Consider the following 13,917-nt stretch of genomic DNA (forward strand, 5'->3'; position numbering starts at 1 on the left):
GCACTTTGGGAGGCCGAGGCAGGCGGATCACCTGAGGTCTGGAGGTACAGACCAGCCTGACCAACATGGAGAAACCCCGTCTCTACTAAAAATACAAAATTAGCTGGGTGTGGTGGTGCATGCCTGTAATCTCAGCTACTTGGGAGGCTGAGGCGGGAGAATTGCGTGAACCTAGGAGGCGGAGGTTGCAGTGAGCAGAGATCGTGCCATTGCACTCCAGCCTGGGAAACAAGAGTGAAACTCCGTCTCAAAAAAAAAAATAAAAAAAAAAAACTAGCCAGGCATGGTGGTGGGTGTCTGTAATCCCAGCTACTCAGGAGGCTGAGGCAGGAGAATCGCTTGAACCCGGGAGGCGGAGGTTGCAGTGAGCCATGATCACGCCACTGCACTCCAGCCTAGGCGACAGAGTGAGACTACATTTCAAAAAAAAAAAAGTTCTTAATTACCTCAGCTTTCATCTGATTGTTTGGTTTTGTATTCTCCAACATTTGTTCAGATTCTCTTTTTTCTTCTCCCACATACACAAATAAATAGCTATGCTACACAGTGGTAAAATTCAATACTTAAGTTATTACAGGCGATTGACATTTTTACAACTATATTATAATGAGAACTAAATCTTTTCATAAGAATGAGTTATTCACATGTAAGTTGGAAGTAATAATTTTGTTACCAAAAAAAAGAGAAAGAAAACCTGTCATACTCCTAGTTTATTTCAGCTTCAAGAAACAGCTTGTATTTCAACTTCAAGAAAAGCAAAGAAACCTATGAAAGGATGCTTAAAGGTACAAAATATATGCATGTTGAACTCAGGTCCGTTCCTGGCCCTGGTTCTAATAGTTACTTTTTCAAAACATTAATGTTAGCAGGGCACGGTGGCTCACGCCTGTAATCCCAGCACTTTGGGAGGCCAAGGCGGGCGGATCACGAGGTCAGGAGATCGAGACCATCCTAGCTAACACGGTGAAACCCCGTCTCTACTAGAAATAGAAAAAATTAGCCGGGCGTGGTGGCGCGCGCCTGTAGTCCCAGCTACTCGGGAGGCTGAGGCAGGAGAATGGCGTGAACCCGGGAGGCGGAGCTTGCAGTGAGCTGATATCGCGCCACTGCACTCAGCCTAGGCGACAGAGCAAGACTCCGTCTCAAAAAAAAAAAAAAAAAAAAAAAAAACCAAAAAATTGGCTGGGCATGGTGGCGCGTGCCTGTAGTCCCAGCTACTCGGGAGGCTGAGGCAGGAGAATCGCTTGAAACCAGGAGGGGGAGGTTGCAGTGAGCCGAGATCGCACCACTGCACTCCAGCCTAGGCAACAAGAGCAAAACTCCCTCTCAAAAAGAAAGTTAAAATTTAAGATACTCCTAGTCTACATTTGATACAATTTTCAAATACAGTCTTATTTATCTGCACTAAGTTGTCACTTTCATAAATTAGACTAACACATTATCCTGGTTTTATTATTATTTTTTTAATTTTGTTTTTTGGTTTTATTTTAAATAAAGGAAAAAATAGAAACCATATAAGGCTAATTATATGATAGTTCTTTTCTTTTTTTTTTTTTTTAAGAGATAGGATCTCCATAGGTCACCCAGGCCAGAGTGCAGTGGCACAATCATAGTTCATTGCAGCCTTGAACTTCCAGGCTCAAGTGATCCTCCGGCCTCAGCCTGCCAAAGCTAGGTCTAGAGGCACTCACCACCACCACACCAGACTAATTTTTTTTTTTTTTTTTTTTTTTTTGAGACAGAGTCTCACTGTCGCCCAGGCTGGAGTGCAGTGGTGTGATCTTAGCTCACTGCAACCTCCGCCTCCCGGGTTCAAGAGATTCTCCTGCCTCAGCCTCCTGAGTAGCTGGGATTACAGGCGTGCACCATCATGCCTAGCTCATTTTTGTATTTTTAGTAGAGATGGGGCCAGGAGTGGTAGCTTAAGCCTGTAATCCCAGTACTTTGGGAGGCCGAGGCGGGCAGATCATGAGGTCAGGAGTTCAAGACAAGCCTGACCAACATGGTGAAACCCCATCTCTACTAAAAATACAAAAATTTAGTTTTTATAGAGATGAGGTCTCACTATTTTGCCCAGCCTACAATTTTTTTTTTTTTTTTTTTTTTTTGAGACAGAGTCTTACTCTGTCGCCCAGGCTGGAGTGCAGTAACACAATCTCAGCTCACTGCAACCTCTGCCTCCCGAGTTCAAGCATTTCTCCTGCCTCAGCCTCCTGAGTAGCTGGGATTACAGGCACCCACCACCACGCCCAGCTAATTTTTGTATTTTTAGTAGAGACAGGGATTCACCATGTTGGCCAGGCTGGCCTTGAACTCCTGACCTCAGGCGATCCACCCACCTCGGTCTCCCAAAGTGCTGGGATTACAGGTGTGAGCCACGGCAGCGGGCCTATCATTGTTATTTCTTATTTCTTATACCAATATCTGGAACTGACCACTGAGAGATAAGAGGCAAGTCTCGAAATAGACAATATAATTAAAAGCCACGAGAAAATTCACCAGCTGATGCCCTAAATTACATTTACATGTCTTAAATCATCCTTGGACAATAGGTAACCATGACCTAATGTTATTTTCCTTCAGAAAGTCCCTCTCCATTCTCTATACAAGTGTCTAAAATGGGCAAACCCATCCTAGCTTACTCCTCTACTTGACCAAAATCTTAACTCATGCCTTAATCACACTTCCCATCCTGCCTAACACATTTTCCTTTTATGGACTCACAATTCCCTACTCAGGGGACATCAGAACACGGAGGCTCCACAGCTCTAACGAAACAGGAAGCGGGAAAGGATGGCTCACCATCCTTACTTACTGGCTTCTAGGCACCTCTGCAGGCATCTTCCCAAACCAACTGTCACTTTTCGTGACAGCCAGGTTCTTCTCCCAATTGCCTCTTTCCTATCATTATTAATACTCTGTTAAGCTTTTCGTGTGCTCAGTCTCCTAGGCTCAAAGCCTCCTGCCTCTTCCCCATTCTAGGCTCCTTTCTCACAGGTTTTTACATTAAACCAAAATCATCAAATTTGGCCTTTGCCAAAAGTAGCATTGTTAGGTCTTCAGGAACAGCTCAGGCAAAAAGTTAAAATAATAGGTTTTCATTAACTTTATACTTTACATTCATTTCTGTCTCCTGAATTTTCCCCCCCGGAAACCTCAAATGAATGGCAAATCAATTAGATTCAAGGTAATATTGTCTGAATATTGAGTTAGCTTTTGTTAATTACCAGAACAGTTTTCAGCATCATTTCCTACACAAAATTTATTTCATTTTTTTTCTGTTTGAAAAAACAAAGATGGGCGGGAAGTTTGAAGCCTGCCCTTGAAACAATATAAAGAATTCCCACTTTAAACTGTCAAAACAGTCCATCTGTACAATCCATTTGCACCTTCCCAAGTGCCACTGAAAAGTTATTGAACAGACAGCAATCCAAAAACACAGGAAAGTGTGGGGAGAATGAAAAAGGTTAGGAAAATGTATACATTAACAAAAACCCAAGTTAGGTTTTAAAAGTCTCATCCTCAACTTTTAAATAACTTGTCTCCCTGGCACTATAGATCTGAATCACTCCTGGTTCCTTCCTAGGTATCAATCTACCAATTGTTTCCTGCATAAGGAGTTTCCACATGATGTCAAAACTCACATTCCCATTCTTGGCTATTCCGAACCCACCTATTCACCTCCTTTTTCAAGGTCAAGTTTAAGCCTCCTTCCATCTTTCCCCATGTCTCCTAGCCCTACTTAATGTGAGCCCCACTTGACTCTTTAAGCATGGACCATCTTGTATTGTTTTCTTTCCAATAAAATTTGTAAACCTAAAGAAATTAACTGTTTAATTTTCTTATATCTTCCATAGTACTTAACTCAGTATTAGCACTTAGTTCATGCCGGTATATTCTTTAAGTCATAGTTAATAATAACTAGAAGAGACCTTTGTGATCATCTAGCCCAAGACCTTCTTTTATACCTTGCTTATATAAACTATTCTTGACTCTAAGAATTCCACTATTTACTTCTTTTAGAACAGTGGTTCTTAGCCTTGGTTTAGGAATTTCCAGAAAAAAAGCTTCACATTAGAATTTTTTACTGTAATTTCAATGATTTACAGAACTCCCTGATCCTACTAATAGAGCCCACATTTAAAAATAATATACTATTAGGCTGGGCGTGGTGGCTCACGCCTGTAATCCCAGCACTTTGGGAGGCCAAGGTGGGCAGATCATGAGGTCAGGAGATCGAGACCATCCTGACCAACACGGTGAAACCCCATCTCTACTAAAAATACAAAAATTAGCTGAGCATGGTGGCACGCGCCTGTAGTCCCAGCTACTCCAGAGGCTGAGGCAGAAGAATCGCTTGAACCCGGGAAGCAGAGGTTGCAGTGAGCCAAGATTGCGCCACTGCATTCCAGTCTGGCGACAGAGCGAGACTCCGTCTCAAAAAAAATAATAATAATAATAAACTATTATCGATGACAAAAGCAAGTGTTTACTATGTGTCAAGCACTCTTCCTAAAGCTTTACATAGGATGGTATACGGTTAGACCACACTTGCCAGCCTCTCTTGCAGATGAAGCTATGTGATTAAGTTCTCTCCAGTAGAATGTGACCGGAAGTAACAGGTAGAACTTCTGAGCTGGGGCCCTTAAGATATGCTTCCTCCATATTTTCCACCCCCCACTGGCAACAGACAGTACTTGTCACCCACCAACTTTGACAATTCAGAAGAGGACAATGCTCTGGGAGTTAGTGGACAAATAAGCTAGAAAGAGCCCGGGTCCCTTAATGACTCTGAGGAGGAAAGCCACGCTAACATCTAAGACATTCTCCTGGACTGAGGGGTGAGAAATAAACTTCCATCATATTTGAACCACTGTTTGCGGGGGGATAACTTATTACAGCAACTTAAACTAGCCTAACTAATATGCACAGATTAACAGTCTTAATCCCCTCAGTAACCATATAAAATTGTTATTATTATTATCCTGATATTAGAAGTTAGGAAACTGAAGCACTGAGAGCTTAAAAACTTGCCTGACATACTAGAAGCCAGATTCAAGTCAAGCAGTCTGGCTCCAGAGGCCATGCACATTAGGAACCTCTGCCAAATATCTCAAAAGAAACAGACTCTTATGTGTTATGCCACCCTGCACCAGATTAACTTTTTACAAACACCACCCCAATCCCAGCAGCTTGGTGACTACTTGCTGACAGTGATGGTCCCAGTTCACAGTGGCACAACAACAAGTTTAAATTCCAGCCCATAAAACTGAACTCCGCAAAGGGATTACTTTCTGTTTTTTGATTTGATTGTTTTTGAGACAGAGTCTTGCTCTTGACCCTCAGGCTGGAGTGCAATGGCACAATCTCGGCTCACTGCAATCTCCGCTTCCCGGGTTCAAGTGATTCTCCCGCTTCAGACTCCCGAGTAGCCGGGATTACAGGCGCCCGCCACCACGACCGGCTAATTTTTGTATTTTTAGTAGAGACGGGGTTTTGCCATGTTGGCCAAGCTGGATGGAGAAACCCCATCTCTACTGCTCTCATTTGTGGTTCAAGAGTTAATATTTAGTTTTACCCAAACAAAAATCTTGGTTCCCCAAATTCTGGACATAGCCAAGAAGAAACACTAGTAAATATATAAAAGACTGGCACGGTGGCTCACGCCTGTAATCCCAGCACTTTGGGAGGCCGAGGCGGGTGGATCACTAGGTCAGGAGTTCAAGACCAGCCTGGCCAACATAGTGAAACCCCGTCTCTACTAAAAATACAAATTAGCTTCTCATCTCTACTAAAAATACAAAAAATTAGCTGGCCATGGTGGCGGGTGCCTGTAACCCCAGCTACTCGGGAGTCTGCGGCAGGAGAATTGCTTGAACTCGGGAGACAGAGGTTGCAGTGAGCCAAGATCGTGCCACTGCACTCCAGCCCGGGTAACAGTGCAAGACTCCATATCAAAAAAAAAAAAAAAAAAAAAGACTGGAAGTATTAAATGGAGAAAAAAAGAGGTGAGTACATAAAATTACACTGGGTTTGGAGACTGGAGGCTAGAGAAATCAGGATGAAGAACCATGCTTTGATGCTCCAACCATCGGGACCTCAGTAAGTGGTTTCTAATTCCAAAGCATGGTAGAGACATACATTGACAACAAAATGCTCAACAACAGAATTCTCTGAAAGAAGGCCACAATCTCATTTCAAACATTTGGCATCCTCTTAAGTTGCAGGCACTCTGAACCATATGCACACCCTATCCTCAACGAATTTACTGTCTATCTAGTAGGGGAGATCTGCATATAAATATATATTCATACAAAATTATACACAACTAGCATTTATTTGCTTACTGTGTACTAGACATTGTTCTAAGATTGTTGCATACTACATATATTAATTTATCCCATAGGACTGTTCTACTAATATCCCAACTGTGCAGATGTGGCACAGACAGGTTTAAGTGATGTATCCTGCGATACACAATTAGTAATTGGACATACTGGATTAGAAACTCCGGCAGTAGGCCAGGCTCGGTGGCTCACGCCTGTAATCCCAGCACTTTTGGAGGCCAAGGCAGGCTGATCACCTGAGGTCAGGAGTTCGAGACAAGCCTGACCAACATGGAGAAACCCTGTCTCTACTAAAAATACAAAATTAGCCAGGTGTGGTGGTGCGCGCCTGTAGTCCCAGCCACTCGGGAGGCTGAGGGATAACAAGAGCGAAACTCCGTCTTAAAAGAGAGAGAAAAGAAAGAAAGAAAGAAAGGAAGGAAGGAAGAAATAAAGAAAGAAAGAAACCCAGATTACAAGGGACCTTATGCCCTTGCTAAAAGGTCTGAAATATACCGTATCTGTTGGTGGTTCCCAGCTGGAAATATATACACCTACCAGGATCCTCTGGGTGGGGTAGAGAGCATCTCCACTGTTGAGGATGATTGCCATTATAAGCCTTTGTTGTTTTCCCCTCGAGACAGGGTCTTGCTCTGTCACCCAGATTGGAGTGCAGGTACATGATCATAAGCTCACTGCAGCCTCGAACTCCTGGGCTCAAACAATCCTCCCACCCGCAGCCTCTAGGGCTAGGGCTACAGGCATGGGCCACCAGGCCCAGCTTACTTACTTATTTATTTATTTAGAGATAGGGTCTCACCCAAGCTGGAGTGCAGTGGCACGATCACGGCTCACAGCAACCTCTGCCTCCCAGGCTAAAGGAATCCTCCCACCTCAGCTGGGACCACAGGCATGTATCACCACACCCAGCTAATTTTTTATATTTTTTGTAGAGATGGGGTTTTGCTACATTGCCCAGGCTGGTCTCAAACTCCTGGGCTCAAGAGATCCGCCTGCCTCAGCCTCCCAAAGTACTGGGATTACAGGCATGAGCCACTGTGCCTGGCAATTTTTTAAATAGTTTTTGTAGAGAAAGGGTCTCGCCATGTTGCCCAGGCTGGTCTAGAACTCCTGCGCTCAAAAGATTCATCCTCCTTGGCCTCCTACAGTGCTAGGATTACAGGCGTGGGCCACCACAGCCCAGCTGCCTTTTTTACTTTTGAGAGGGCATCCTATCTATCCTCCAGATGTTGAGGGTAAAACAAAACAAAAACAAACCAAAAAAACCATCCTGCTGTTATATAGATGACAGGGAGTTAATGGGCTCACAGGCAGACAACTCCAAAAACTACTCACAAGGAAGGAAATGCAGCTGTGAGTTCAGTCATACTATTTGAGAAGGTGCTCATCTCTCTCTCTCTTAAATGTGAAGCTCAGTGCTAGCTAGACAGGTAGGCTCAAAGCCCCATTACATCTCTTGGCCTTTCCCCTAGCGCCACCACCAAATTTCTAATTTCTATACATGCTATGTGCTTCAACTGTAAATAGTTTTCTTTTACAAACTCAGATACCTCTTGGCAGGTTAACACTGTTCAACATACCACTCTGGACAACCACAGCCTCTGCACCCTCTCTACTTTCTTTTTTTTTTTTTTTTAATTTTTATTTTTTGAGATGGAGTCTCGCTCTGTCGCCCAGGCTGGGGTGCAGTGGCACTATCTCGGCTCACTGCAACCACCGCCTCCCAGGTTCAAGCAATTCTCCTGCCTCAGTCTCCCGAGTAGCTGGGATTACAGCCATGCACCACTATGCGTGGCTAATTTCTGTATTTTTAGTAGAAATGCGGTTTCGCCATGTTGCCCAGGCTGGTCTCAACCTCAAGTGATCCACCCGCCTCCGCCTCCCAAAAGGCTGGGATTACAGGAGTGTGCCACCACACCTGGTCCACTGCTTTCAAAATAACTATATTTACAAGGGTATTTCCCCCATTTGCATTTCCCACACATAGGTTTTGAGAAGAGATCAAGAATGCCCTTTACCACATTTTACCTGTCCTTTTTTCCCTTTTCAAACAAACTGGTCTAGGGGCCAAGCACAGAGGCTCAAGCCTGTAATCCCAGCACTTTGGGAGGCCAAGGCAGGCAGATCACTTAAGGTCAGGAGTTTGAGACCAGCCTGGCCAACATGGTAAACCCAGTCTCTTCTAAAATACAAAAATCAGCCAGGCGTAGTGGTGCATGCGCTCCTCGGAAGGCAAAGGCAGAAGAATCACTTGAACCTGGGAGGCAGAGGGTGCAGTGAGCCGAGATCACGCCACTGCACTCCAGCAGCCAGGGTGACAGAGCGAAACACCATCTCAAAAAAAAAAAAAAAAAACTGATCTGTATCAGTGCAAAGTTTGCCTATGTTGAATCACTGGGTAGCAGAAAACATTTATTTCACAAATGAGACAAACAAGGCTTAAAGAGTGAAAACAAACTACCTAGGGTAACCCAACCAAGGAGTAAAGAACTGTGACTTGAACACTGATTCTCTGCCACCAAGCCCAGTGAGAAAGGCTTACAACTAGTGATAGGAAGGATGATTTTCAGTGGTTCTCAACACAAATATGAAAAACAGAAAGGGGATGCAAGTGACTCAAGTCTGGAAAACTGCACCACGCCCCTCTGCTATTCTAACTGAAAGATGAAATTAATAGTAAGCAGGGCGTTAAGCACTGATCTCTTCCTAATTCAGATACTTAATTTTTCTTGTCTTCTTTGATTAGCTCCTCCAATAGAATAATAGAATGCTGAATAGAGCCATAACTGATAATAGCTTTATCTTTTTTTTTTTTTTTGAGACGAAGTCTCACTCTGTCGCCCAGGCTCACTCCAACCTTCGCCTCCCTGGTTCAAGCGATTTTCATGCCTCAGCCTCCCGAATAGCTGGGCCCACCACCATGCCTGGCTAATTTTTCTATTTTTAGTAGAGACAGGGTTTCACCATGTTGGCCAGGCTGGTCTCGAACTCCTGGCCTCAAGTGATCTCCCCTCTTGGCATCCCAAAATGCTACAGGTGTGAGTCACCTCACCCCGCCCGATAGTAGCTTTATCTTATTCTAAGTTTACTACTGTTCTAAAGTTTCACCGTTAAGTATCATGTTTTACAGATTATTCATGGATGCACTTTTTTTGAGTTTATGGAAATTCCTTCCTATTCCTCACTCAGTAAAAATTTTTTTAACTCATCTCTGGCCCACTTGTTTCCCTTCTCCATGCTGTTTTCCACCCACCACCCTTCCTTTCTTTTCTTTTTTTTTTTTTTTTTTTGAGATGGAGTCTTGCTCTGTTGCCCAGGCTGGAGTACAGTGGTGCAATCTCCGCTCACCACAACCTCTGCCTCCCGGGTTCAAGCAATTCTCCTGCCTCAGCCTCCCGATTAGCTGGGACTACAGGCACGCGCCACCACGCCCAGCTAATTTTTGTATTTTTAGTAGAGATGGGGTTTCACCATGTTGGCCAGGATGGTCTCGATCTCCTGACCTCGTGATCTGCCCGCCTCAGCCTCCCAAAGTGCTGGGATTACAGGCGTGAGCCACCGCGCCCGGCCTCCTTCCTCTTGTATTTCAGGTTCCTTCCTACATTCTACGCATCTCAAAGTACTATATCTGCCACTCGAAGTAACCGAAACGCTTTGATATTTTGGGGGTTCTATACCTGTCTGCTGTTTCAGTTCCCTGGACCAAAAAAAAAAAAAAAAAAATCGAAAATTGACAATTGAAAGAAAATCCTAAGGCAAACACTGTTCCAGTCATTCCTGAAGACTGCAGAGGTAAATGCAGATTATTTCTTCTCTCCATCTCTTTTGTTTGAGACAGGGTCTTGCTCTGTCGCCCAGGCTGGAATGCAGTGGTGCGACGTGGCTCACTGCAGCCTCGACCTCCCGGGCTCAAGCGGTTCTCCCACCGCAGCCTCCAGAGTAGTACAGGCGCGTAACATCGCTCCCAGCTAATTTTTGTATTTTTTTGTAGAGACAGGGTTTCGCCATCTTGTTCAGGCTGGACTCGAACTTTTGAACTCAAGTAATCCTCCCACCTCGCCTCGGTCTCCGAAAGTGCTGCGATTACAGGCATGAGCCACCGCGCCCAGCCCTTCTCTATCTCTTAAACACATCCTGAAATGTCCTTTCTTTAAAGTAAAAACTCGGGGAAAAAAAAGAACCCAACAGTTCTAGATGACCATTTACTTTCCGGTATGTTGCCTAGCTCTGAATGAGCCTGGCTTTTTAAGTGGCTGGAAGAAGCTCAAAGTGTTTTTTTTAAGTTTTGAGGGAAGGAGCTGGATCCAGATGTTTATAACTTCGACTCTCTCCTTTGCTAATAAAAAGTATTAAAGAGAAAAGCAAAGGAAGAGGGGTAGTATGTGTAAGCAAATAAATTCCACGACATGAAAGCTGAAGACACAAGGGAAAACCAACCCTTTAAAGCCCAAGCAAGTTAAGAATTCTCTCCCTCAATTTCTTTCAAAACAAAAGGGCACACACAATCCTTCCCGAAGCAGCAACGCCGGGGGGAGAAGCCAAAATGTTGCATCATACAGAACACTCCGCGCTTGAGAAACGAGAAAGCCAGTAAATGCCCAAGACAGAAAAACACAAGTTGGGAATCTCGGTCTTTTCCGAAGGTCCAAGAGCACCTGCTCTTTGGTAAATTTGTTTAAGATTGCATCGAAAATTAAAGTCTCCGTTTCAGACCAGTGGGGAGCAAATGCTTTTTCAAAAACGCGTTCAAAGAAGTTCGTTTGAAAGCTCGTCGGGCGGCCGGCCGCAGTTCGGGCTCCGGGCGGCGGAGCGGAGCGCTGGGGAGCGGGTGGGGCCGGGCCCCGGCGCCCGGGCGGGGGGTGGTGACAGGACCCGCGCGCGCCCGGCGCTGGGGCCCCGGGGCAGGCAAGTCCCGCCCGTGGGCTCTTCCCGACCCACCCCGGCGCGGGACGCCGGTGTGGCGTCCGCCGATGCCTACGCGCTGGAGACGGTGGCCGCCGCCCGGGTCCCCAACCCGGACCCCTCGACGGGCCCTCGGAGGCGGGAAGGCGCGGGCGGCCCCCAGACAATGGGCCGGGGGCGCGGGAGCCCGCAGCGGGACGGGTGCTGGCGCCGAGCGGGGGCGCCTCAGGAGAGCCCCGGGACGCCGCTCCCCGCAGCCGGGAGGGAGCCGGGGGATCTGCCGGGCGGGACCGCGAGGCGAGCGCTCACCTTGACGAAGAGCTCGATGAGGGGCTCTTTGTCCTCCTCCTTCAGCCCATTCAGCGGCATCGACAACGCCATGGCCGGCTCGGCTGCGCTCCGCGAACGGCGAGGGCTGCTGCTGCTGCTGCTGCTTCTGCTCCGGCTGCCGGTTCCCGCCGTGCTGCTCGCTGGACTGTCCGGCGTCGAGCTGGCCACGGCTTCAGCTCCTCAGCACCGCCCCCCGCCCCCCGCGCCACTCTGAGCCAGCCGCAGCCCGAGCCGCTTCAAACGGCTGGGAGGGGCGCCGGGGGCGGGGCCTCGGGCTGTAGGCAGGGCCAAGGCGCGGCGCCTCGGGACTCTCCGGGGAAAATAAGGCGGCAGGAGCACGGGGGCGTGGCCTCGAGCGGGGAAGGCGGAGGGACCGCTCCAGAGCCGAAGAAAGGACCTCTGCGGCGCCCCACAGCTGGTAGGGGGCGTGGCCTTGGTGGGCGGTACAAAGCGCAGGCTCTGGCGGGCGGGACCCGGGTACGCCTCTCTAGGGGACTGGCGCGGGGGGGAAAGGGGGGGAGGAATTCCCCAGGGGCCCGAGCCTGACACTGCCTCCCGCCGCAGCGCCTGCGCGTCCTCCGCAGCTGCTGCTGTTGCTGTGCCAGGTGACCTCATGCCTCGGCCGGCCTGGGGAAGCTAGGAGGCGCCTCCTACCCACTCCCCCGCTGCAGCACCCCAGGACTCATCGCCCTTTCCCGCAGCGGCCACCTCCCCAAGTCCCTCTATTACGCGGAGCTGCCTTTTCCAAGACAACTTACTGGAAAGTTTTCATCGCCTGGGGAACACCTTTTTCTTCTGCCTCTGACTTCGTTTTTCCCTTTGACGCTCCTGATCGTTTCGATCTTGGCAGCCAGCATATTCACAAATATATACATATATATATATATTTTTTTTTTTTTTTTGAGACGGAGTCTGGCTCTATCGCCTAGGCTGGAGTGCAGTGGCGCGATCTCGGCTCACTGCAAACTCTGCCCCGGGTTCACGCCATTCTCCTGCCTCAGCCTCCCAAGTAGCTGGGACTACAGGCGCCCGCCACCGCGCCCGGCTAATTTTTTGTATTTTTAGTAGAGACGGGGTTTCACCGTGTTAGTCAGGATGGTCTCGATCTCCTGACCTCGTGATCCGCCCGCCTCGGCCTCCCAAAGTGCTGGGATTACAGGCGTGAGCCACCGCGCCGGGCGCATATTCACAAATATTTATGAAACCTTACTGTGTTTCAGGCTCTGAGCTAGCCCTTGGAGAGTAACAACTCCCAAAGCTCAAGATCTTGAACTGCAATCTCAGTGCCTGCAGGCCACTAAGGACTTCCAAGTCGTTGTCCATTTTGTTCCCCACTGCCCACACCCATTTCTTCCCCCCGGCTCACCTGTCAAATTTGAGTGTGCATCAGAATCACCTAGGTGCTACACGCAGCCCCGCTTTTTGTGTTTCCCAGATCCTCTGGGAAAAAGAGAAATCCACATCTTAGCAAGCACCAGGACAATTCTGAAGTAGGTGGTCCGCAAACCAGTTAAACTGCCCTGGGATTTAAGCCCCCGAGGGCAAGAGCTGTGCTTGCCTTGAGATTGTAGGCACCTGGTCCTAGTTTGCTGCTGTTGAGTGCCTGGGGCAAATTTCACCTCCTCTGGAAACAATTACTTGTGCCCTTTTCTGACTTTCCATAATACTTGACTCACAGCTACTCCTCCCAACTTCCCAGGTTGGGATAAATAATGAGTTCCAGGAGGCCCAGACATGGGAGGTTTGTCTCCATATCCTCGGTGCCTAGCACATACCAGAATGTTTGAACAAATTGTACGTAGGCATGAAAATACAGTGAAACTTGCAGTTTCTTCCTCTGCCAGCCCAAAGCAAGTTGCTCAAATTTTCTCACAGAGGCTCTGTGAAAGAGCCAGTGTATCCCAGTGGTCAGGAACACGTGCTCTGTAGTCTGACTGTTTAAGTTCAAATCCGACAAGGCAGTGTCCTTAAAACCCCTAAGCCTCAGTTTCATTATCTAGAAGTGGGTGGGGCTAATTACTGATTCTTGCCTTACCATATGTGCTGCTCCGTCAGTATGGCTGTTAACTGCATTGAGACTTATTCTGTCCCTACCACCCCTGCAGGCTAGAATGTGGCATCATATTCTACTCTCTCTATGCCCGGCTAGTTCGTTGAAAATAAATAAATAAATTCCAGGAGGCTCCCCTTAGATGGGGGCTTGAACCATGAAAATCCTGAAGTGACTGACTGGACTCTGGACTGAACCGTGTTAATTTTTCATAGAATCATGAACTGAAGCAAAGTTTCCTTCCAGAATCCACCCTCTCTGCCCTACCAAAAAGGAACCAAATGGTGA

The 13,917-nt window shown here is 47.3% G+C and overlaps 1 protein-coding gene across 1 annotated transcript in view; it reads right to left on the bottom strand.

Moving 5' to 3' along the window:
* Positions 1-11,812, bottom strand: part of CLIC4 (chloride intracellular channel 4) — a 92,805-nt gene extending 80,993 nt beyond the window's left edge. The window contains exon 1 of the mRNA XM_031008375.3: positions 11,559-11,812. Coding sequence (XP_030864235.1) covers positions 11,559-11,630 — 72 coding nt within the window. The 5' untranslated portion in view covers positions 11,631-11,812. The remainder of the gene's footprint in view (positions 1-11,558) is intronic.
* Positions 11,813-13,917: the final 2,105 nt, after the last annotated feature.

The sequence above is a fragment of the Gorilla gorilla genome, chromosome 1 (genome assembly GCF_029281585.2).
Source record: "Gorilla gorilla gorilla isolate KB3781 chromosome 1, NHGRI_mGorGor1-v2.1_pri, whole genome shotgun sequence".
Classification (NCBI taxonomy): Eukaryota; Metazoa; Chordata; class Mammalia; order Primates; family Hominidae; genus Gorilla; species Gorilla gorilla.